The sequence below is a fragment of the Ursus americanus genome, chromosome 8, assembly GCF_024610735.1.
Source record: "Ursus americanus isolate L20-20 chromosome 8, mUrsAme1.1.p, whole genome shotgun sequence".
Taxonomy (NCBI): domain Eukaryota; kingdom Metazoa; phylum Chordata; class Mammalia; order Carnivora; family Ursidae; genus Ursus; species Ursus americanus.
Window position 1 is genome coordinate 24,913,840 of NC_142134.1, and position 26,201 is coordinate 24,940,040.

The 26,201-nt window shown below is 45.2% G+C and overlaps 1 protein-coding gene across 4 annotated transcripts in view; it reads left to right on the forward strand.

The window, feature by feature from the left end:
• The first annotated feature begins 618 nt into the window (after window positions 1-618).
• SCARB2 (scavenger receptor class B member 2) overlaps window positions 619-26,201 on the forward strand; it is a 77,274-nt gene continuing 51,691 nt past the window's right edge. The window contains exons 1-2 of one of the 4 annotated variants that reach the window (XM_045789953.2): window positions 619-950; window positions 20,422-20,579. In XM_045789953.2, coding sequence (XP_045645909.2) covers window positions 834-950; window positions 20,422-20,579 — 275 coding nt within the window. In that variant the 5' untranslated portion in view covers window positions 619-833. Of the gene's footprint in view, window positions 951-12,329; window positions 12,455-13,426; window positions 13,450-20,421; window positions 20,580-26,201 lie in introns of those variants that run through there. The other 3 variants (XM_045789951.2, XM_087864068.1, XM_087864069.1) reach the window with 3 other exon arrangements.

Consider the following 26,201-nt stretch of genomic DNA (forward strand, 5'->3'; position numbering starts at 1 on the left):
GCCTCCCCCTCCCTTGTACACACCCCTCATATGAGAAACTCTTACACATCCTCCAAGATCCAGTTCAATTGTGGGGTCCTAGGTCACCCGGACAGAACACGCTTGTGGGCACAGATCTCAGCATGCACCTCATAAAAGCACTTGTAACATTGTGCAGTAATTGCTGTAACAGTGTCCCTGCTAAGCGGTGAGCTTGTCTAGAGCGGGGGCAAGGTGGTATCCACCCCGAATCCCCACTGCCTGTCACTCGGTAGGCCCGCAGTTCACATCTGCGGAGCGAGTGAGTGAATGGGCCGGGGAGCGCAGGCGATTTTCCGGGGGGACCGGGGCCTGCGTCGAGGAGGCGGGGGCGCAGCTGGGCCCGGCCGCGGTCGGGGAGCCGCAGGCGCCCGGGAACCGCCCGGGACGCGCAAGGCTCGCGCGGGCCGAATCGCTGCAGCCGCCGCGGGGCACATGACTGCGGGCTCAGCCTCCGCCCCGCCCGCTTCCCCGCGCAGCTGCTTGCTGGCCGTCCCCTCCCGGGGCTGCGGCGAGCCGGGCCGGCGAGCGTCACCGCCCTGCGCGCACCCGCTCTCCCTCCCGACGGTGCGGGGCGGGCGCCCGACTGCCCGAGCGAGGGAAACCGAAACCGAAGCTCCTCGTCCCACTCCCGGGCGGCCAGCCAGCTGCACCGGAGCCGGGAGCCCCGCCGCGGAGCCGGGAGCCGCGCGCAGCGCCGCGGCCGCGGGCGCCGCAGGGTCCCGGGTGCTCAGGCTGCTGCAGCGGCGGCGGCCCCTCCCTCCTTCCTGTGCAGTCGCCGGCCGGCGGGGCCCGGCCCGGGAGCGGCGCGCAGAATGGGCAGGTGCTGCTTCTACACGGTCGGGACGCTGTCCCTGCTCCTGCTGGTGACCAGCGTCACGCTGCTGGTGGCCCGGGTCTTCCAGAAGGCCGTGGACCAGACGATCGAGAAGGTGAAGCGGGCGGGCTGTGTGTGTGTGTGTGTGTGTGTGTGTGTGTGTGTGTGCGTGTGTGCGCGCGCGCGCGCGGGCTTGTGTGCGCGCTCCCGCATTGGGCGGGGGACTCTTCCAGCCCACCCCCCCGCGACTGCTGAACCTCGTGCAGGGAACCTCTGCACCCTGGCAGACCCTCGGACTACAGCCCTCCTTTCTTACTTGGCTTCTCGGGGTTGCTAGGTAAGGGTTAAAGGAGGATGGAGAGGAGTAAGATAAAACTGCGGATCTTGACTTTTTAGAAAGGCTTTCACTTACATTCTATCGTTTGCCTCCCCCTCCACGCCCTCCCTACACCCCAATCTCTGTTCGGCCCGAACATATTTCCCTCCTTCTTCATGAAAAAACAAACCTAAAAGAAAAACACCGCAGCCCAGGCAGGTTTGTTGGCTGCTTGCTGTGGCCTTTGAAGTGGTGTGGGGCAGGGGATGCGCAGGGCTGTGCGGTCTATTGTGCTCTTGCCTGCCCGGGCTGGGCAGGGCCGTTGGTAGGGAGGCAGGCCTCTGCGCGGGGTGACATTTCAGTCCGTCAAAGTCTGCGCTGGTTTCCCTCCGACTAAACATGGGGTATCTCGTACCAACAGTCTGGGTTGCTTTGTCTCACCACGGGTTCGTGCTCTTCTTAAATAACCATAAGCTTCAGGCAAGGGTGCATGTAGATTCTTGAAAGAATCTGAACCTGCCTCTTAGCCTAGTTGAGCGGCCTGGAGAGCCGGTCACTTCGGAAGACTTCTGAGTCATTTGACTTACCCAGTGCTCATTCCTTCTGCCTTTCACCCACATCCATCAGTCTGTGTGGAAAGAGGAACAAGAGAGAGTTACTGGGATCACTTTTTCTCTAAAAAAAAAAAAAAAAAAAAAGAATCATTGGAGCAGACTTTCTTGTTAGCACCCATAGCCCCATGCTTCATTTCTCCCACTGGTTTGCATTTGCTGTTGCCTGGATTAAAAAGCCAGTTTGATCCCTGAACTCCCAGTTAGTCAAGCTGTCTCATTCAGGTGGCTACAGACATTCCTTTAATAGAGGTTGCCATAAGCCATCAATTACTGGAAATCTGGCAGTTAAAGGCAAATAAAAGAAAAAGTCATGGTAAAGCATAATTTAATTTTAAAGTTCACGTTATTGTGGGAAGATGAAGCTTACTGTCTGAACTTCTCAAAGGCCACTGTGTTCCCTGAGCACCCATGTTCAAGGAAAAAAAAAAAACGGATATAATCTTCTCTATTCCTGGCTGCTTGAAAATCCATGGCAAGATTGTTTAAGGATGTAAACTCTTGCTTGGTTGACCGGGGTTAGGCAATCCAATTATAGTCAGTATGTGAATCTTCTTGTGTGGCTTTAAAAGGCTGTTTCAGGAGAGCCCCATGAGGTGAATGGTCTCCCCGGTGCCTCAGATATTAGCAGCCCTCGAATGCTCTGTGGGTCTCCATTTCATGGGCAGGTAGGGAGGTGGCTGTAAGGCAGCTTGCCTGGGCCTTGGGTTTGCATTGATATTTGATGATTGGCTTTTTAATGCAGTTTTCTCTGTGAGGAATGGATTCTGATCAAACTAATAAATTATAGTACAGGAGAAGTGGAGTTTCCAAATTGCCCCACCCCATTATGGAACACTGAACAGTGTGGCATATGAAATTAAATGACAGGGCTAGTTTCCGTGGACAGGAGTAGTGTAAGTCAGCCAGAGGTCATGCACTCCCATCATTAGCGTTCTCCTCTCCTGGGTCACCTGTAGGGTGGTAGCAGGGGATAGTGGGACAGCGTAAGGACTCTGTAGTCCACACTCCTCCACGTGAATCCTGGCTCCACCATGTACTAGCTGGGTGACCTTGGGACAAGTGCTTAACCTTCCTTGATTCTGGGCTTCCCCGTCTGCAAATGGGAATCATAACAACTCAGAAGAATAGAGAGGGTATAAGAATTATTAGGGAAAATGGGTAATTTTCATGGGATATAGTTAGTGCTTTGTAAAGAAGTTTTATTTTTGTTAGAAGCCACATGAGTACAGACAAAATAGTTGAGATTTGAAGTCAGACACCCTGTGTTCAAATCCTGACCTTACCATTTGCAAGCTTTTTGATTCTGGGCAAGTTACTTAACTATTTCATTACTTGGGAAAGTGAGGATGTTAGCCATCTCAGGCACAGTGGTGCAGTTACTGTGAAGCACCCAAAACTTACTCTTCGAGCCCTCACTTGCACAGGCCCTTCCAACACCCTGTATCTAATTCTGTATCCAACAGCCCTGCCTCTGTGTGTGCCATTGGGAGACCGAGTGAGCTAATCTGTGTAAAGCACCCAGCACAGTATCAGGCAGGGGATAGCTGATCAGTCATGGCTGCCGCCATTGTGTCCAGAGGTATCATTCTAGGACAATTCCTTCATAACTTGACCTTTATATAGTTGTAGTGAAATCCATTCTGATACTCCCAGTCCTTAGTTTTTTTTCACTTGAAGATTATCCAGGCCCTGGCTTGTCTATATCAAAAAGAGAAGAGAGGAAAGGGGTGACATGCCAATGAGGAGGTTTGGCTAATTGTGAGAAGCAAAGTAACATAATTTCTATTAGAATAATTTGCAGGGAGGTTTTAAGAGTAAAGGGAGATTTAAATTTTTGGCCAGTGAATGGGGTGGAAGGAACCAAGACAGTTTGGTTCCATTCTTGGCCTCACCGGTTACCGCCTTGTATTGGGCAAGCCCTACAATTGGTTCTGCTTCAATTTTCTCAATTGCAAAACAGGCACAGTAATGTCTCCCTCTTTGTTTGCTCACACCCACTTCTTGGGGGCTCTTCTGAGCATTAACTGGGCCTTCTCTGTCAGGTGTTCTTTTTGGGCTTTTTTGTTTTTTAAAGATTTTATTTATGTATGTATGTATTTGAAAGAGAGAGAGAGAGCAAGGGGAGGGAGGAGGAGCAGAGGAAGAGGGAGAAGCAGACTCCCTTCCGAGCATGGAGCCTGACACCAGACACCAGGCTCGATTTCAGGACCCGAGATCATGACCTGAGCCGAAATCAAGAGTCAGAGGCTCAACTAACTGAGCCACCCAGGCACCCCTGAAGCATTTTGACTTCCCTGAAGACAGAGCTGTGCAGAAACCATTCCACCTCTGTTTCCTCCCCAGAGCCTGGAAGGGCAGAATTTTGTTCAGTCTCACTTGGTAAACCCACGAATTGTCCTGGCATCTAGCACAGTGCCTGGTCCGTGGTAGGTACACGATAAATGCCTGTATGCCTCACGTTGGATCCTTTGAGTTGAAAGAATGGTGTTCTAGGACTCAGCAGAACTTGGTTAAAATTCTTTTTTTCTGTCACTAACAAATATTTGGATTAAGTTGAGCAAGCCAAGTAGCCAATATTGACCTCCTCAAAAGCTCAGGTTTCTCAGTTTGAAAACGGGAGTGATACGAATACCTGCCTTAGGGTTGTCGCTCGAGTGCAAAGAAAGGATTGATGTAAGGCTTCTGGCACAGCACCTTGCAAAATGCCCGCGTAGTAACAGCGGTTACTGTTTGTAGCTCGTTCTGTCCTCTGGGAGCGAAGTTTATGTAGTAGATCGGTCTCCTTCTCGTTCCAAACTTCTGACACTGTGACACAGGCGTGTGAGTTTCGGTCAAGAGCAACTCTGCAGCTCAGAATATTCAATTTGCCCTTAGACTCACTGACAGTTTGAACATCTCCCAGAAATGGGAGTGCAGAGCCAGCCAGAGTCCCGGCTGGCTACAAAGGAAAGGGCTGGCAAGGGAACCAGTGAGAAGGAAAGAGACTGTTCGCATGTTTTGCTTCCTACCACAGGCCAAGGAAGGATGATAGCATTAGGTGTCAGAGATGAGATGAACGGGACAAATATACTTTATCCTTGGCTGGGACCTGAGACTCCGGGCAAGCAAGAACAGCGAGCCTCTTTTAGGAGCCATATAACTTTGGAGCTCTTGTGCTGAGGCCTCAAGAAATAAAATATAATCATTGATAATTTAACCAAATAACATTAATGGTGAATATGTGGGGGTCTTCTTTTTTAAAGTTGAATTAAACATCTTCATGCATGTTTATGTAACGATGATCAACTATATGTAATCTTAAAAGACTCCTTCTTGCATATCTGCCTCTGAATTGCCTCTTTTCAGGGTTGTGAAGACTTAGAACCTTAGAATAAGAAAAAACCTGAAGCATCACTGAATCTGTTATTTTATAGTCAAGAAAACGGAGCCCATATCAGTTTTAAAATCGATGGCGGTGGGTACCAAATTGCCTTTACATTAATGTGCCCCTGGAAATGTAGGTCATTGACTTATCAAAGGCCAGATGGAGAGGTAGGGGTAGGGTTAGGCATGCGAGCTGGGTCCTCCTAAATCACTTTTCCCATCCCAAGGATGACCACAGAGCCTGTTGCCTGCAACAGTCTTGGTTTATTTACACCTGTTGTCCTGGCAGAATTACTAGCACCCTCTTCTCTTTTTAAAGATCCCTGCTGTGGATAATAAGTTCTATCCTCACATACCACACTGTCCTCCACTTCTTAGCAATAAAGAGGAGCAAGGAGCTAAAGCCCACGCAAGCTGGCTCCAGAATGATTGGATTTTTTTTTTTTTTTTTTTGCAAAGCTGGAAGAGGAAGCTCATGGGAGTCTAAGGGTGAGAACACAGGGCAGCGAGGCCTCCTGAGAGTACAGTAGAAACTGGGAAGTCAGCAGGACCCGGGCGCACTCTGTATCTCCCACTCCTTCCTCTATTTTTCCCTACCAAATAGTTTCCTCTGTTGACTCATTGCTCCTAGGCTGTTTACTTTTCGGGGGGGATTCCCCAGCCCCAACCCTATGTGATGCTTCAGCTGCTGAGCCTCCCATGGGCAGGCTCTATCTCTTGGTTTCTCCTTTCCAAATCTGTAACAGAGTAATGTGATTGGCTCAGCACAAGCAGAAATCATAGATCCTTAAACAGAGGCAGTATCCTTGCAAGAATCTTTAACTCCTAAGCAAAATTATCCAACTCCTCCCTGGCTTTTAGAGATGTGATCTTGTGATATCAAAATCATATTGTGTTTCTTTCAATATCTTACTAATTCATGGTGACCATGAGTGCATTCATTAATGGTTAAGACAACGAAGTAAACCGGTAGGTCTCAGTGTAGTCCCTCGACTCTAGGAACTACATCAGAGTCACTTACAGAGTTTCAGAACTGCCCATGCTGCCAGCCCTGCTGAATCAGACTGCTTAGGACTGGCCCCAAGTTAAAAGGTTAACCATGAAGCCCCTGACCGGTTTGTTTGGTGATTATGGCAGTCCACATCTTTATTCCTTGAGATGGCAATTCCTTTTTTTTTTAACCTTTGTATTTTATTCTTCATTTTTTTTTTTGTTTTTTTTTTTTTTAAAGATTTTCTTTATTTATTCGACAGGATAGAGACAGCCAGCGAGAGAGGGAACACAAGCAGGGGGAGTGGGAGAGGAAGAAGCAGGCTCCTAGCGGAGGAGCCTGATGTGGGGCTCGATCCCATAACGCCGGGATCACGCCCTGAGCCAAAGGCAGACGCTTAACCGCTGTGCCACCCAGGCGCCCCTGTTTATTTTTCTGATAAGAAATGCATGCCGTTATAAAAGTCAGATACGACAAAAAATAATAAAACAAAGATAACTACTGTTAACATAATGTTAATTATTCTACATTTTTATTTATGCATATATAGTAACAGATACACTTTATAGAAATGGGGTGCTTCTAGTCCCACTCTTTCTTTATTTTTAATTTCATCTGGTATAGTTGACATATAAAAGAGATGATAATTCTAGTTGAGGATGTCACTACTAGTGATTACTATTATTCTTCAAGTTTACGTTAAAGGAAGGATTTGGGTGGGGGGAGGGGAAGGGTGTTGCTTGTGAGAACCGTTCTTGCTTTCTTAATAAAGTGCAAGATTTCATTCTGTCAGGCCGCAGCAAAGGGGCCATCTGTTCTGCCAGACATTTGCTTGTTTCCTGGGGAAGAATCAGCAGGTGGGATTGTAAGATCATTAATGAAAACATAGGATGTTGGCCAAGTGACTAGGCATTTATGGCCTGTGTCATCAGGATATATACTATACGTTCACGGTGTACTAAATGCGGGGACCATTTTACATTGAAGCTGGTAACCGGTCAAAAGCAACTGAGGAAAATAAGACTACTTTTTGGTGTTTGCTGCCTATATCCAAAAGTACTTTTACGTATATACTTTGGCAGTCATTCATTTATTTAGCAAATATTTACCGAGTGTGGACCATTTGCGAGGCAATGTGCTAGGAGCTGTGTATCCAAGAGTAAAGTAAGGTAGACACAATCCTACCCTTGCAGAATTTATAATCTAATTCAAATTTTGGGGGCTCAGGCCCCTTTACACTCTGAAATTGGAGACCCCAAAGAACTTACATATCTGTGAGTTATATCTATCAATATTTACAATATCAGAAATTGAAACTGATAAATTTTTAAAGCACAAGAGTGCACAAGTATGTATTAGCTGTCAGAGCAATGCCATCATTACATGTCTGCTGACCTCTAGAAAACTGCACTCTACACTCGTGAAAGAATGAGCGTGAAAAGGACAAATAATGTCTTAATATTATTATGAAAATAGTTATCACCTTGCAGACCCCCTGAGAGGGTCTTGGGGACCCCCAGAGTCCTCAGACCACACTTTGAGAGCTGCTGATCTAGTTTTCGTATAATTCATTATGCTGGTTTTTAGAATAACTTAAAAAAAATAACATAGTATCTCTGTTATAGTTCTGTAAGAACAATTCGGAAACTATGTTATTAATGTTTTCAAGCCCCCAGGATTTTGTTTGGGGTGTTGTTTATACTTTCCTTAGTTCCCACACAAGTCCATGGTTAAAGGGAATGGTCTGGGTCCTCAGTGACGCAGGTTCAGTGACTCTCTTGTCTTCCCTGTGTGCTAATCAAAAGAGACCAGACCATCGGCATCTCTAGAATTGAATTATTTGAAAAGTCCCCTCTAGCCTCAGCCCTGCCTATGACAGCATCAATCCCTATGACATAATTTAGTACTTAAAGCTGGCTTGAAAGCTCCCATTGAAGGTGGGGGCCCTGCCATATTTAGCTTCGTCTCACCTTCCCATGGCAGCAAGTGCAATGTCATATACATATATAACATGTCCAGTAAGTAGTACTTGGATGAATGCCCTTACATCCTCGGGGATGCTCTTGTTTGCATATTGTTGTTCATGTTGTTGTTTATCTTTACGTTTTTGTCATCCTCTGTAGGACAGTGGTCATTGACTCGCTCTATCTTTAAAATCTAGAAACTTCACCCAACAATCCAGGTTTCCAGCTTCACTTGAAGCATGTGGACGCTGTGCGTACTGGCCTCCCCACAATCCTGTGTGGCGGCCGTCTGAGCAGAATGAGGCTGCCCTTCTAAGGGGGCCTCCTTCCCCGTTCCCATGGTCCCTCACACTCCTGCTGGCTCCTTCACTCGGGGGCCCAGGGAAGGTGCCCTTTGTGTCATCATGCCTGCTCTGTTGTCTTTCTTAGAGTAGAGAAATACCTGTTTGTATCTGAACCTTTTTACCAAAAGAAGGGACATGAAAGAGGATGAGAGGGTCGTGTGTTTTACAAAAATGAAAGAGGGCATAGTTCTGTGGAGAAGTGGGTATTACCTCTAGGGTTTGACATCAAACAAATGGACAAACTCACATCCACTTCACTCACCACACCCAGCTGGCCCCTTCAGCATCTGAGTTTGACACTCTTTCTAGAGAAGGAGACGCAGAATGCCCTGGTTAGAATAGCGACATCACTCTTGCAAGTCACATTTTAAGGGGAGTTGCTTTTAACGCTGTACTTCTGATAATCAACAGTAATGGAAGGAAGCGGAGACCAAGGTCGAGACAGATGATGAAAGCGTCACTTATATAGACTCTGAGAGATATAATCACAACCCAGCCGGTTGTAAAGTAATCGGAGCGGCTCCACAATTACGCACGAAACCCGGGCATTGTTTTCATGCGCACACTTACTGATTCGCATCTTAAAAATCCTCTTTCTCACCCACTCCTTCAGCCACTCCCTCTGCCCACACATCTGTGTCTCTAGTGGTCACCTGGTCCTTTTGATTCCGTTTCCAGCCGGTGGCTGCTTTCTCTCCCTTTAGGCTGGCAGTTCTCAGCCTTGGTTTCACATGTATTATACATGGAAACATTTAGAGAGTGTCTAGTGGGTGTTTCGTAGAGGAGCTTTTCAGGATGGCTGCTCCGCCCTGTTGTCCTGTCTGTCATTTATAGACAAGAGGAGCAGCTTCCACACGAACTAATGTTTGAACGTCAACTGTCAGATCTCATTAGCTGAAAGTATTACAATTGCAGTTAAAGCAAAATGAGCTCATCAACAGTGACATAAAAAAATGCCAATGCATTTGTTCCTGAGTGAAAATAAGGTCAGAGAATTAGGGTAGAGTGTTAATGGCAGCTTCTTTGTTTTGCCTCAACAGAGAATTTAAAAAAGGTAAGCAGCGCAAATAACTTACATTACACAAGAGCCTGGGTTGGGTTTGCTCATTTCAGGGAGATATTTTATTTATTTATTTATTTATTTATTTATTTATTTATTTATTTATTTATTTATTTTTAAGATTATTTATTTGAGAGAGAGAGAGCACAAGCAGGGGGAGGGGCAGAGGAAGGGGAAGCAGGCTCCCCCCTGAGCAGGGAGCCACATGATGCAGGGCTCCATCCCAGGACCCTGGGATCATGACCTGAGCCAAAGGCAGACTTAACCCACCAAGCCACCCAGGCGCCCCTCAGGGAGAAATTTTAAAAAACAAAGCAAACCACCTGGTATTTTGGTATTTGATGAGTTTTATGGACCTGGAGTCTCGTGAGAATCATTCACACGCGATTAGGCCAGGCTGTCAGCGTTGGTCTGCGTTATCTCTGGATGAGTGTAGACCACAGTGTAGCTGGCAGTGTGGATGGTCAAGTTGTGTTTAATTGTTACGCAGCACTCTGCTGAACTAAAAGAACACCCAGCAGTGCTCTTGAGTCCTGCAAGTTGCCTTAGAAGTATTCCCTGTTCCCATCCAAGCCTCATGCAGGTCCCTGGTGCTTAGTCTCATCGTGTGCAGGTAGGTGGCTTATGTCAGGACCGCTGGTTCAGCAGCCCTCCTGGTGCCGCCTTCCCGAAAGAGCTCAGTCAGGCTGACTGGGTGTGTTGTGTCTTGTGGCTGTATCATGTCATGTCAGCTCCCCCACGAAGCAGCTGGTCCAGCTTGTAGCTGGGGAACGGCGGGTGGTTGAGTGTCGCTGGCGCAAAAGAGGGCCTACAAGGGAATGACAGATGATGGCAGGTGATGGGCTGCGGCAGGTGGTGGCAGGGCTGAGTGCGGCCGGGAGGGACCTCGGACTGTATCCTGTGAGCAGTGGGGAGAGTGTCTGCTCCCAGAGGCGCTTTCGATAGAACTCTGTGGAGGCTGAGGTGGAGAATGGATTTGAAGGGAGCCTGGAGAAGAGAGCATCTGTAGTATTGCTGCCGCCCAGGCCACCTCTGGGATCAGGAGTAGAGATGGAGGAGGGGACGGTGGGATTTAGGATTGGGTAGGGGAGAAAAATCCTCGGTCTGTTTTTGGTCACACTGACTTTCCACAGCCTGTGGGATGTCCAGATGGGGATTTTAGGAGGGATCCATACAACTGGGATGATCCAATAATTACCTTCTTTGGGCTGAATCACTGGGCCTCGCACATCCTCGTTCGCTAACTGCATCCCGCGTGCCACTTTTGTGTCCTTAGCTCAGTTTCTTCATGAGAACAGGGCCTATGTCTGTTGGGCACATAGAAATCTCTCAATCTACACATACTGGCTAATTAGCTGAAAATAAGTTTTTCCGTTTAAATGATAAATTTGGTTGTTGACACTGCAGATTCACCACACGGCTCCATAATCTTTCCAATATTTCTTTTGGTAGCCGTACTACAATATTATGCCTGGAAAAATCCGTCGTGTTCTACTTGGCTAAAATTTGTAAGCAATATCCAAAGTCGCATTGTAAAACTGATTTAGGACCTTATGTGGATGTTTAATTTACAGTAACTGGAAAACTCGGTTGATCACAGGGTTTGTGTGGTAACTGTCACGACCACGGCAGAATCCTCCATGAGGAAGATCAGTTGTTCCCAGGCCACAGCATCATGTCTACATTGTGCAAAGGGCTCCTTGTGACCAAGGGAACTGGTTTGTTGTATTGGGCAGAATTCATGACTTCTTGTGCCAGACATTTTCCGGGCTTGAGGTTAGGGTTATTACTTGTTCGTTTCTGAATCCCTCCTTTGCAGGGCAAGCCCCTTGGAGTGTACAGTTGAATGCCCTGAGGATCTGGGGGTAGAAATTAGAAGCTTCGGGTCAAAATGAAGCCCTCTTCTGGGACCATCCTCTGGTGGGAGGTTGAGGTGCTTTTTTTGGACTCATTAGCAGAGAAACTACCTGGACACAATGGAGCTCAGTCCTCCCTCCGTCAGCACCTCACGTGTCTGTTCCAGCCTGGGAGTTTACCATGACTTCACACAGCTGCCCTAGTTTCCTTTCCTCCAGAGGTAAGGCCTGACTCCCCAGGAAGCTCTCGGAGTCCACGCTAGGGTTTTTCCATAGTTTTACAGTCTCCCTGGATTAGGGTTGCCAGATAAAATATCAGATGCCTAGTCACATCTGAATTTCAGATTATCAGTGAATAATATTTTAGTGAGTACGTCTCTTGCAATATTTTGATTCACTTCAGTTTATCAGTTGTTAACATCCTGTCATATTTACTTCATCTCTCTCTGATATACTTTTTCTTAAAGTATTTGAATGTAAGTTGCAGACATCACTATGTTTTGGTCCTGAATCCTGCAGCATGCATCACCTAAGAATTAAAGTACTTTGTGACATAATCCATGCAATATTTAGGATGCACTCGAGCGTGTTTATTTTATTGGCGAAATCTGGCAGCTCTCCCCTGGGGGATCTGGTCTCATGGCAGCTGCTAGGGGGGCCAAGCTTGGGGTTTGCAAATCCACAGACCTGGACTGGGTCGGATTTGACTTGACTTACTGGCTCTGTGAACTTGGGAAAGACATCACCACCATTTTCTTATCTGAAAAATGGGAATTCTTACCTCTCAGCGTCTGTTTCAGTTTTGGAGATGATGGCATAAAGCCCTCGCACAGCCCCTGAGGCCTGAAGACTCAGGGAATAGTAGCTCACCACGGTAGTAATGGTGCCTGAGGTCAATGTCAGAGGAAAGAGATAAAAATAAAGAGGCTGGCATATTTATGAACTTCCCTCTGCCCTTTCATTCCCCTTCTCTTTCTCCACTGGTGTGTGTACACACAGGACATGTGGTCCACTCTGGGACTTGCCAGTGGGTTCTCGGACAAACACCTAACACCGTGGCATGGAGGAAAAGAGACACATTAAAGGGCAGGAAAAGCCAACACTCTTGAAGGCAAGACTTGGATGGAAGAAGAAGTGGTGTGAGACTTGCCTGGGTGGTGACTCCACTAAGAGTGGCCAGGGAGGGGGGATGATGGGGGTGGAGGCAGGAGGCAGATGGTGAGGAGAACCCGAGGTTGTAGCAGAATCTGCTCTCAGTGTGACTCTGGCAGGCTGTCAAGGATCCTTTCCATTGTTCGGCTTTGCGTTTGCTTTGTTTAGTTAAGGACTCCAGTGTACTAGATGTTTATTTCTATCTGAAACTGCCTTAGTTGAGTTGAGATTTGGAGGAACAAGTTCACGTCAGACTGTTGTAAAAACAGCCAGTTTTACCCTCTCTTCTGGAAAGGATTTAGCCCTCCCTTCTGGAAACACTTCTATTCGTCTTTGGATTTTTGGTTGCCTAAGAGTTGGATGCAGACCAAGCGAGATAAATTCGGGCCGTTAACCCATCTGTCCATTCACGCTTGCTGGCTCTTTCGAGGTCCATAATTCTGAGGTGATTTTCTTTACTTTCATAAAGAAATGAGATTGCAAGCCCTTTCTTCTCTGAAATCTTAACACACTGTGATGGTTGTCGGGAAACGTTAGCAAGAAATACAGTGTGCTCCATCGGCCATCCCAGCAATAACAGGGAGAGAAAGACTGACGCCGAGCGTGGGGGATGGCGGCTCCTGGAGCCTTTGTGGGAGAGCTGACCACAGCTGATACGGCATCAACCTCGCCTTTGTTTTGCGAGGACAGAGGAAAAGCCTAGATGAAGTTGGTTCTCCGAGGATCTGCTGCTTCTCCTTTCCCACAGGGCGTATTAATGACATTTTATAGAATCTGAGTTTCTCTCTTAGATTTTCACTTTTAAAAAAAAAAATAAGGGAATGATTATTTTTTCAGCTTGCAGAAGGAATTGATTTCTGTTGTAAAAAAAATCCGAACAATGCAGAAAAACTTCATAGAGAGAATGGAAGACCCCTCCTAATCCTCTCCCACAGAGATGTGTGGGATTAGATGGTGAGTAGAGAGGCTTAGAAATTTTGACAGCAACTAAAACATTGAAATTTTAAAATTATCTGGATTTTACCCCCCCATATTTGCATTTTATCTGCTAGTCTTGTGCACATATATACATATCCTACACTGTCTTCTTCCGTTTAACATAGACCGTGAGCGTGTTCCTTATTTCTGTGTAGTCTTTATCGTTTTAATGGTTGCTTTCTATTTTCAATTTACTAAATCATTCTTTTCCGTTTGACATTTTGCTTATTCCTGATTTTATGCTAATTCCTCGTTGTCTCAGCCTAGACTGAATTATAGACAGAGCTACAGGAGAGGGTCATGACTAAAGACTTTCTGTGAGGTTTCTTTTCTCTTTTATCATTTAACATTTGCTGGACTGTCGACACTTCAACAGACACGATCCGCTTTTTAATTTAAACCGAGACCTTTGATCCCCACCCTGAAGGTGGCAGTAATCAAGATCACAGTTACCATTCGTCCAGCGTTTAGAGTGTGGCCCAAGATAAGCACTCTGCTGAAACCTCATTTCATCCTTACAATAATCCTAGCCACACCCTCCTTCCCATTGTGCCTCTGTAACCTTCTAAAACACCTCTCGCCTGCCTGAGTGAACTCAAAATAGGCAGTGTGGCACAATAGTTAGGAGCTTCGAATAAAAACCAATCCAGCCTAGGTAAGGAGAGACTATTTGAAAGGACTGGTGCAATAGGGAGCAGGGGACGTGCTTAGGGAGGACTCCGACAGTGTGATCTGCCTCTTTCACGGGCAGGGAAGGAGAGTAAACAAGGCTGTGGAGGAGAGAGACTTAACCAAAGTTTGGCTAACAAGCATTTTTTTTTCCGCCTTGATGAGGTGTGATTGACAAATACAAATTACGTGTATTTGGTGTTGAATTATGTAAGTTCTTTATATATTTTGGGTATCAACCCCCTATCAGATATATCTTCTCCTCTTCGGTAGGTTGCCTTTTTTGTTTTATCGATGGTTTTCTTCACTGTGCAGAAGCTTTTTATTTTGGTGTAGTCCCAGTTGTTTATTTTTGCTTTTGTTCCCTTTGCCCGAGGAGACATGTCGAGAAAAATGTTGCTTTGGCTGATGTCAGAGAAATGACTGCCTGTTCTCTCTTCTAGGATTTTTATGACTTTAGGTCTCACATTTAAGGTCTTTCACCCATTTTGAATTCACTTTTATGTATGGTACTGGAAAACAAAATAAGTGAAGGGGAGTGGGAAACACAGGCCTCCAGTTACAGGATGAATAAGTCATGGGAATCCAAGGCACAGCATAGGGAATATAGTCAGTGGCACTGTAATAATACTGGCGGGTGACAGATGGTAGCCACACTGCTGGAGCCCGGCATTACATATAAACTTGGTGAACCACTATGTTGGACACCTGAAACTAATTAACATTGTGTGTCAACGGTACTCAAATTAAGAAAATGTTTTCAAACAGTATACATTTAAGGTGTATAACGTGATGTTTTGAATAACATACATTGTGAAATGATTATTGTAATCATACTCATTAGCATATCCATCACCTCACATAGTTGCCTTTGTGTGTGTGTGTGTGTGGGTGTGTGGGTGTGTGTGGTGAGTACCCTTGAGATCTATTCTCTCAGCAAATTTCAAGCGTACAATAAAGTATTATTAACTGTAGTCACCATGCTGTACATTAACAGGCATTTTGTTCCCGTCAATCAGTGGGAAGGTGTGGTTCAACTAATTAGTTACGGGGCAAAAAATGGGAATTTGAAGGGTCTGTGTCTGACCTGGTCAGGTACGCGGGGGTACACAATGGGGGGAACCCTATCTAAGTTATAAGGGGAATGTTTCTTTGCAGTAAGCTGTTTCCTGGAACACAGAAGGGGCGTTCCTGAACCATTTACTGTTTTTCAGGAACACGGGACTCTGGTAAATTCAACATTGCCAGGAGCTCAGGTTTGGAGTGAGTCTGGGGTGGGAGGCCGACTCCACCTTGCAAACCTTAGGCATTCACTTAACCTTTGAGCTTTGGTCTCTTGAAGTGTAAAACAGGGAAAATGATTTTCACTTTGTAGGCCATTCAGGGAATTACCCGAGATAAAGGGCAATATAGTGCCCCGCTCTTGATAATGCTCTGCAGCTCAAAACCTTCCCTGGCTCCCCATTGCCTATCAGATAAAATCTAGGCTCCTATGACCCTGACCTATGCCCCCAAATGAATCTCCCTACTCCTTATAAAACCCATACACAGCCACACCTGCTATGTCCCATTTCTGTAGGTCTTATTGTCTTGTTCTCCACATCCACCATCTTTCTGATTAAGTGGAGGGTTCCTGGAGAGATGGACATGGAACAGCCAGGGAGGAAGGGCCCACTCTGCCAAGACAGCGAGGATAGTTGAATCAACCCTGGCTGTCCCGAAGGTGTCCACCCTCGTGACCACCCTCTGCTTGCTAAATTTTTATTCATTCTCCCTGGCTCACCTTAAGGACTGCCTTTCTCCATCTCAGTTCTTAGAATGCATTCTCTGAACACTGCTGAGACCATTTTCTGGCATACTCATTGACCATGTAGCACACACTACTGTATAGTGTGGATTAACCTGCACGTGTGTGTCAGCGTTCCCCTAAGTAGAGGGCAAGCTTCTGGAACGGGGATCTCTGACGATGCCTAGCACATACAGTGTTTTGATGATTTGCATTCGTAGTTCTATACTTTGCAAGAGAACCAAGGGTACAGCACTGCTTCAAACAGTTGTTAGGAAGGAGGGGTCATGGAGAGACACAGATTTTTTTTTCCACCCACAAAAGGAACTGGCCACACGAAGCTGTATAGGGTGCTGGCTTACTGATAAGATGCACAAACTGATAGGTGCTCGATTTCCCATGTTTATGTGATTCTAATGAAGTTATTGCTTGCTCGTATCTGAATGTGACTAAAATGGCCAGTGAGCAACCGCCTCTTCTGGGTACACTTTAAAGGCTTGGATTTGTGGCTAGGCAGCTGCTCTTGCAAGGCCTGGCACTGAGACTTTGCATGTGACCGTCCACGCCCTTGTTCGGAGCCTCTCTGATGGCCTCCTGTCAAGTACTTCTCAATGGCGACACAGTGGCTCAGCCACTGAAGCATTTGATTCTTGATTTCAGCTCAGGTCATGATCTCAGGGTGGTGGGATCGAGCCCGTGTTGGGCTCTGCGCTGGGTGGAAAGCCTGGCGCTTTCTCTCTCTCTCTCAAAAAAAAAAAAAAAAAAAAAAAAAAAGGAAAAAGAAAAAATTCTTCTTGCCCAACATCTTACAAGCAAATTTGGTGGAAGCTAGTGTCTAAGTGTTCTCTCTTTTTTTTTTTTTTTAAAGATTTTATTTATTTATTTGTCAGAAAGAGAAAGAGCACAAGCAAAGGGGAGCGGCAGGTAGAGGGAGAAGCAGACTGGCCCAATGTGGGGCTCGATCCCAGGACCCTGGGATCATGACCTGAGCCAAAGGCAGATGCTTAACCGACTGAGCCACCCAGGTGTCCTGTGCCAAAGTGTTCTAGTACTGTATTTTGTTGATTGAGCAGTTTTTTCTCCAAGAACTGCATTGTTCTAGACACTCTGGGGCAGATCAAAGAAAAGACAAGACCCTTTCTTTGTAGGTCAGCACCTTCTGTTTGAAAAAGCCAGCAGTTAACCGCACATGTTACCATATTGAGTACATGCACTGTCTTTCTCATTTTTGGTCGCTGGTATGGCCTGCTTCATGTTGATTCCTGTTAACTTCAATTTCTAGAAGATTTTTTCTGTCCTGACCACTTTTTCCCTAAGAAATTCCAGTGTAATGTGTTGTGGGCTTCAAAAGAAGGGATGATACATCCAGTGAAAGGGGGATACTCAAGGAATTCATAGAGGAGAGGATGTCGTTGTCTTGCCCTATTCTGGAAATTTATGGACAAGAAAAAGAAGTCCTTATTTTAATGAAGTCAGATAATTTAAAAAATATCTTTGGAGCTTCAAAATCCTCTAGAAGACAAATTATTATTTATATATTAGATTTCTCATAGTTAACGTATTAGTTTTAGGTAGGTTAAATTCAGTTACTAAGCTGTTTCTGGAAACTACATGTATACTTCATGGTGGAGAAGCTCTACCACATAACTTGTACCACTAAATGTGTAGTATAATTTAAACCATGTACCAAGTTTTTGGTCCAAATTATGTAGGATAAGTTAAACGTAAACTGCATTCTGTTAACCAATATGCGTGTATTTCTGCAAGCATAGTTACATTGAAATTGTAAAGTTTGAAATTTTAAAAAGCAAAAAAAAAAAAAGTGTAGCATATTTGTACCCATTTTTAAAAAAATGTTATATGGAGAAGTAAGTTTGGAGGGTAGAGAAGAGCCGAACAGGATTCCAGCCTCAGCTCTGACCTTCAGCACACCCCCTGACCCCTCTGGAGCCCCTGAGTTCCATCTTGTCAACCTCAGGACCTTTCCAGTTCTGCTGTTCTCTCGCTCTCTGGCCCTGACTCTCCTGCTCCTCTTCAGATAACTAAGACTCCTGTTTAGGAGATAAGATAAAAGACCACAGGCTTCTAAAAAAACCTGCCTGCAATTAGTTTCAGCTGCTTAGGTGCTGGGCAGAGGATGCAGGGCGGGTGGGGAGGGCTTCCCCCAGGAGAGTCTGAGCTGAATCTGGAAAGTGGGAGGAAAGGAGTTTCATGGCTTGTCTTTAAATTTTTCTGTCTCGTCCATCTGATCTTATCTCAGAAAATCAGTACTGATAATGAAGGCCAAAACTATTTCAATAATGTGTTGTTTGAAGAGAAATCTGACAATTAGACGTTTTGAGGGGATGCCAAACCACAGGTAATCCCCAGTTCTATGGCATGGCCAACTCATGCATGGCCAGCTCATGCATGGAAATCTACATTCAGCCCTACAGATCACTAGCTTGGCTTCGACGAGCTTAGGTTTTCTGCGTTCATTCATCCCAGAGCCATTTTGCTTTTCCCCTGAAGACATTCTTGAGAGATTTTCTGTTTAATAATAGAGCCATATCATTAAGTTCCCTTGTAACATTCCTTCCATAAATTGGAGGCCTAGACTATTAAAATGTGACATTCTGTTGTGTGCTGCATCATAGCACATTTTAGCGTGTGGTATCGGACATGTTTGGAAGGCGGTCCCTTTGTCTTGTTGTCACTCAGAGCCTTACTCAGAGGGGACCTCCGAGGATGCTTCTCGTACCATCTAGTCTTACTGTTTCACCACTGGCCTTACCTTGTCTGTACCAGGCAATCCCATTTTCCTCTTTTGATTTTCTTTTAAAAATGTTTTCAGTGTTCGTTTCTTCATCGGTTATTAAAAAGTTGGAGAATACCAAAATTCATCGAGGAAGGAATAACAATGATCCAAATACCCAACACTCAAGAGTTAATGACTGTTCATACTTTGGGTTGTTTATTCCCAGTCTATCCTTTTATCTTTCTTGTGTACTTCAGTACCCTAAAAAATGCAGATTTATCCCCACTAACAAGTTGAGGGCGGTTGGGACGACTACATAGTAAGTTTCCGTCTCTTAACCTTGAGCGCCATATTAATCAGGCTTCCGTTGCAATGCTGCGTAACAGACGGTTTCCAAGTCTCAGTGTCTTATAACAGTGACATTTATTTCACACTCGTGGTGTGCAGGGTGGCTGAAGTGTGAGCTTGGCTGGCTCAGCTGAACTGGGCTGGACTCCAGGCTTCCTGTCTGGTTCACACATCACCATTTTAGGGCCTTGGCTGAAGGAGCCACAGCTACCTGAAGCGTGCTCTTCTCTTAGCAAAGGGTGATTGTTGGAAACCAGTCATGCTTTCTAAGGCCTGAGCCCAGAATTGGGGCATTGTCATCCCACCCACGTTTCATTGGTCAAATCAAGTCACTTGGCCAAGCCTGAAGTCAAGAGGGTGGAGAAGAATACTCCTCCCATAGGGAGACCAAGGTGTATTAGTTCGTTGGGGCTGCCATAACAGATACTACAGTCTGGGTGACTTGCACAAGGGAAGTTCATTGTCTCGTGGTTCTAGATACTACAAGTCTTGAGATGAGGGTCTCATCAAGGTCGATTTCCTCTGAGGCCTCTCTCCTTGGCTGGTAGGTGTCTTCTACACGTGTCTCCCCATGGTCTTTCCTTTGTGTGTATTTAGTCCTAAACTCTCCTTCTTATGAGGACATCAATCATATTGGATTACAGCCCTCCTGAATGACCCATTGAACCTTAAATTTCTCTTTAAAGACTCTGCCTCCAAATACAGCCACATTTTGTACTAGGTACTGGGCATTCGGATTTCAATATATGAGTTTGGGAGGGGGCCCATAACACATAGTAAGGGTGGGAAATGAAGGAAGGATTGCAGATAAAGAGCTCCAAGCACTTAACATCAGTAAGGCTCAGCTTCCTCATCTTTAAAACAGGGATAGACATTTCTACGTTACGGGTTTATTAGGGACTGAATGAGAAAATTCCTGTGAAGCCCGTGCTGGTGGAGGTGGTAAGGGTGGGTGTGGTTCTACCTCACATGGAAGGACCAAATCCAGCCTTCTTGGGCCAGCACCTTGTTGTTCTACCATGCGGGCAAGCCGGGACTGTTCAGTGCTTCTCAGAACGGCCTGCTTTCCACAGCAGCTGTACCCTCAGTGGAATCTTCATAACAAAGTTAACAGGGTCTTTTGGGTACTCAGTCTATGACCTCGGTTTTGGTGACACCATTTCTACCCATGAGTTATGGCTACCGTCTTTCCTTTACCACAAATAGTTATTGAAGACCTTTTATGGCTTAATAGGGCCGTGGGCTTCATATTGACCTAAGGTATGGCCCTCCACCCAAGGGACCGCAGTTGAATGCCTGTGGAAACAATAAGTGAGCTGGGAGGTCAGAGCAGGGAATGTCCCTCTCTCTGCCTCTGTGTTCAAAGCCAGCTGCCTCACACAATCTCTTTGGTTTTTCTCTTCCCTAGAATATTGTGTTAAGGAATGGTTCCGAGACCTTTGACTCCTGGAGGAAGCCCCCTCTGCCTGTGTATGCCCAGTTCTATTTCTTCAATGTCACCAATCCAGAGGAGATCCTCAGAGGGGAGATCCCTCGGTTAGAAGAAGTGGGGCCATATACCTACAGGTGAGTCCTGACCACCTCCCTGCCATACGAACCAGAAATATGGAGTCACCCCACTGTGGGCTGAGTCCGCCTCTCTTCCCATGAGCATCCTCTGCACTGTGTGGGGAGCATGGGTTTTGGTGACATCTGTCTGAAATGTTGCTGATGTTTGGCACACACCTGTGACACCTTGACAAGAGAATGGCTTTGTGGACAAGGGCCAGTCTCGGCCTGTTATGTCTAGAAACGCAGCTGCTTCCTCTTGAATTGGCAGAAAGTGGTTATTGAGCCATGAAGAGAGCTGTTCCCTACCCGCAACCCTTTTAAGGTTACCCCTTGATTCTCTTTGATGACTTTTAGGGCCTTCCTTTCCTCTGTTTCCATCCCCCACATACTGTTTTAGACCAGGTCCTAGAATTTGTTGGTTGTCTGTAGACAGGCCTTTCTGTCTCTTATGCACTCCTTCCCCACCCCTCCTGGGTAGGAGAGATAACCAAGTGGCAGGGTAAGTTAGAGCCTTTGGCAGCGATGACCAATTCCAAACACTGGGGAGATAGGAGAATCGCTTTAATCATTTTTTTAGAAGATTAGTAGGTGCTGGGGGGGGAGGTGCTTGGGAATCTTATGGTCAGAGAATTTTCCCTATTGTTGCAGTACCCAGCCCTCCCACCCACCTGCCCGCAATAATCTTTCCAACAGAATTTCTCCTTACCAAGTTTAATAAAAAATAGAGGGGGGCACCTGGCTGGCTCAGTCGGAGGAGCGTGCAACTCTTGATCTCAGGGTTATGAGTTCAAGCCCCAAGTTGGGTGTAGAGATTACTTAAAAAACAAACAAACAGTAGAGGAAGCAGTCAGCAAGATCTTTTTTTGTATAGAACTGCTAAATGTAAAAATGCCTCACAATCCTGTCATAATCTATTGCTCAATAAATGGTTGCTGACTAATTCATATTATAAATCAGCACTGTTCCCTTTCAGAGATAGAAATCTTGGTCCCGTGGGGCGCCTGGGTGGCTCAGCTGGTTAAGCGACCAACTCTTGGTTTCAGCTCAGCGCGTGAGTTCGGGGTCCTGAGATGGAGCCCCTGGTCAAGCTCTGCTCTCAGCAGGGAGTCAGCTTGAGATTCTTCCCGTCTCTTCTTGCCATATATGTGTGCGTGCGCACGCTTTCTCTCTCTCAAATAAATATATAAATAAAATCTTGAAAACAAAACAAAAAAAATCTTGGTCCCTGCCTCGGGTGTTCATGGTCTGGTTCTGGAGTCGAATTACCTGTTTTCCCAAGCTCACTTCAACCACTTACTAGTTTTCTGTGCCTCTGTTTCCTTACCTGGAGATAAAAATAGGACACCCACCCCAGGATTGTTCTCAGGATTAAATGAGCCAATGAGTCAGTACTTAAAACGTGCTTAGGTTAATGCTGAGCACGTACTTAGTGCTAATTAAGTGTTTGATATCATTATTCATCTTAGCGGATTGTTTTAGTCAGTATAAACCCATATCCAGATTTGTAAAGATGGACTCTGTTGTCATATGAAGGAATTTTAAATAAATACTTGGGTCTTTACTTTTTTGTATGGGTTTAATGCCTAAAGAAACTATGTGCTGGGTAGAGCAGGTCTGTGTCTGTGGCTGTCCTGCTCAGGGATATTTAGACGTTGAACTAGAATTAGAATCTGAATGTCCTGTTTTTATCTGTTTTTTTGTTTTGCAGTTTTAACTTTTTTATTGCGATTAAAAAAAAGCAATATAAAATGCATAACCATTTTTAAATGTACAGTTCAGTAGTGTTAAGTATGTTTTTTACATTGTTGTGCAACAGATCTCTAGAACTTTTTTGTTTTGCAAAATCGAAACTCTGTAACCATTAAATAACTCCCTTTCCCCTGCCCCCAGCTCCTAGTAACCACCATTCTACTTTGTTTCTGTGAATTGGACTGCCTTAGATACCTTGTATGAATGGAACCATACGATATTTGTCTTTTTGTTGTTTTTTGTTTTTTCACCAAATTTTTTTGGGCAGAGCGAGACTGCCTCCATGTAAGAATGAACTCACCTGAGAGCTAAGGAAAACAATTAGCCCTCTGGGTCTCCTGACCTGTTCCTATGGTCATTATCCTCATCCGAGAAAAAGACATGCCTTCTAATCATAAACCAGAAAAATTCCAATATTCCATGAAAATGTCTTCTGGGCCATTGTGTCTGCTGACTTAATGTGCTGTTGTAGGTGTGGTCACAGGGATAAGTGAATCCTAGAAGTAAAGCAGTGTCTGACTGTTACCAAACTCCCTCCATGTTCCCCTTTTAGAGGGACCAAGACTTACTCCTGACAAAAGCCCAGGAACATCTTGCAAAGAGTTCTGAACCTGGAATCCACGGATCCCTAAGGGACCCATGGATAGAATTCAAAGTGGTCTGTGACTTAGGTGGGAAAAAAAATTATAATTTATCTTCAATAACCACTCACTAAAAATTAGAATGTCCTTTGAGTATAAATGTAGGCCACAAGCCACAGTGATGTAAGCAGTACCCGTGGCTTCATCACTCACGGAAACGCGGATATTGTTGTATCTCGTGATAGCTGTTGCTCAAGATACTGTTCATTTCCAGAAGTACTTCAAAATTACAGTAATTGTTAGACTTGCGGCTACATCTCATTTAAAGCGTCAGTAAAGAAGCATGTATATTACCATATCACAGATTTTTAAAATGATACCTGTGTTTTGGTAATTGGCTTCCTTTGTAGTCCTGAGTATTTTAGTCTCTGTATATAAAAACATTTATCTGAGAAAGGGTCCAAAGACTTTACCAGACTTTACCACAGGGGCTAATGGCATAGGGCAGATGAAGGATCCTGAGAGCAGATCTAGTCATTTGGAAGGCAGCTTGGTCACTCAGTGATTGCTTGATATTTCCTTCCTCTGGATTTTCTCCCTGCCCTGGTTTCTCTTCCATTCCACTGCCAATGATGGTTTCCCAAAGGGAAATCTGACATTTCCTTCCCTTCCCTGCTCAGGGCCCTACAACTCTTCCTGTGTGATGTTCCAGGCCTGAGCAATCTGGCTCCTTTTCTATGTCTAGCTTCTTTGTTTTATTTTAATTTGATTTTTTTGGCACTCTCAACCTAGGCTTTTATTCTCTAACCAGAGCTATCCAATAGAAATTTACTATAAGCCACATATATCATTAAAAATGTTCTAGGAGTCACATTTTAAAAAGATGAAATTAATTTTAATATTTTATTTTCCCCAGTATTATCCCAGTGTCATTTCAACATGTAATCAATATCCAGAATTATTAATGAAATACTTTACATCTTTTTTTTTTTTTTTTTTAATACTAAGCCTTTGAAATCCATAGCACACCTAATTTTGGACTAGCCCAGTTTTTTTTTTTTTTTTTTTAAAGATTTTATTTATTTATTTGACAGAGAGAGACAGCCAGCGAGAGAGGGAACACAAGCAGGGGGAGTGGGAGAGGAAGAAGCAGGCTTCCAGCGGAACAGGGAGACTGATGTGGGGCTCGATCCCAGAACGCCAAGATTACACCCTGAGCCAAAGGCAGACGCTTAACGACAGCCACCCAGGCGCCCCATGTTTTGTTTTGTTTTGTTTAAAGATTTTATTTATTTATTTGACAGAGAGACACAGCCAGCGAGAGAAGAAACACAAGCAGGGGGAGTGGGAGAGGAAGAAGCAGGCTTCCAGCGGAACAGGGAGCCTGATGTAGGGCTTGATCCCAGGACCCCGTGACCACATCCTGGGCCGAAGGCAGACACTTAACAACTGAGCCACCCAGGCGCCCCTGGACTAGCCCAGTTTTCAGTGTGTAATACAGCCACGTGGGGCTGGTGGCTCCCGTGTTGGACAGCACAGTTCTAACTGGAGTCCAGTTGTTTGTTGGTCCCCAGACACAGTGCTCTGCCATTATGTGTTGTTCCCTCAGTCAAGCATGAACTCACTGGGATGTCTGGGTGGCTCAGTGGGTTAAGTGTCTGCCTTCAGCTTGGTCATGATCTTGGGGTCCTGGGATCGAGTCTCACATCAGGTTTCCTTGCTCAATGGGGAGCCTGCTTCTCCCTCTGCCTGCTGCTCTCCCTGCTTGTGCTTTCTCTCTCTCTCTGACAAATAAATAAATAAAATCTTAAAAGCAAAAAGAAGAAAGAAACAAAGAATGAACTCACCACTGCCTCTCTCAGCTCAAATGGTGCCTCTTCCTGAAACTTTCCCTGTGGAAACTTTGGATGAGCTCTACCTGGTACATGTGTCTGTTACAACCTGACTAAATGCATTTCTTTCTTCCCCACGTACTGAAAACTCCAGGAGGGGCAGAAACCAAGTCTTTCCTCCCAGAATATCCAGTGGCTGGTGAATATTGAATTAAGGGAATGAAACATCCCCAGCTGTGGTTTAAATCCATAGGGACACAAGAGGAGAAGTTGTTGAAATGCACAGAACACAGGTAGCTCAGCTGGAACCACAGGGAATCCCACGAGCCATGGAGAGGTTCAAGAACGAGGAAAAGGTCTTGAAAATGAATGACTTTGTTTAGGAACAGACACTCACATGCACAGTGCAAACTCCCAGCGTTCCTAGCAGAGTTGAGTGGGTTGTGAGCTGGAGTTTGCAAAAAACGTGGCTTTTTAGCGACACTTTTGGCCCTTCTAGTAAGCCTTTTGCAGTCATCGAGTGGATCTGATTTAATTATGCTATTGTTTACACAAGACAGGCAGAATGTTCCAATAACTCCTGCGCCAGTGCTTGAGAGTTCCCTGGGTTCCCTCCCAACTGAGTCAGCTGACTTGATTGGGTACACAGGGGCCTGGGGCAAAGGAAGGGGAAGGCATGCTGGCCTCCTGCTTGGTTAGATTGGTCTTGGTGGTGGGAAATCTCTGAGAAGGGGGAAAGGCCACGCCACGCTGAGCTGTGGGGGCCCTGATTAATTTGACATACAATTTACAGCGGCATGTTTCCCCAAACTTTCACATACTGGTAAGTTCAGGACGTTAATGTTTTTGGAAAAAGATGATGGCAGTTCCACCCATAGATAAAAACCAGTCAATCTGGTTAAGGAATGTGCTGCGTTATTTACATTTGTATAAAGCCGTGGGCTGAGCAGCCCTGGACCAGTTAGCACAAAGCTAATTTGCCACAGGGTCCTGTCACTTACGGACATACTTGCCTAAAATATATATCCAATTGATGATATTCATTGGCTTCTTCAAGCTTCTGGAGATTTTTTTTTCATTTTGTCAGATTTCTTTTTCTTTTTTGCCTACTATTTAACATTTCAAGAATTAAAAAGAAAAATCAATTTGTCCAAGGGCTCTTTCAACTATTTCCAAGACATCTTTGCTAAATTTACAATACCCTGTTAAAATATCTCCTGTTTGAGTTTCTTTGTTTTGCGGTTTGGATTAATTTCTTTTTTTTAGGCTCATATTACTGCTTTGATAGTAAAGGAAAAGACAGGAGGGATAAATATCTCTTAAGTGTATTTTTATTATTCATTGACCATTACATAGTACTGAATTACGAAATAATCAATATATATAATATCATATGTAGCATTACCTTTGAAAGTATAAAGTGTATTTTATATTGTTGACCTTTAAAGTAAAATAGGCGGGGCGCCTGGGTAGCG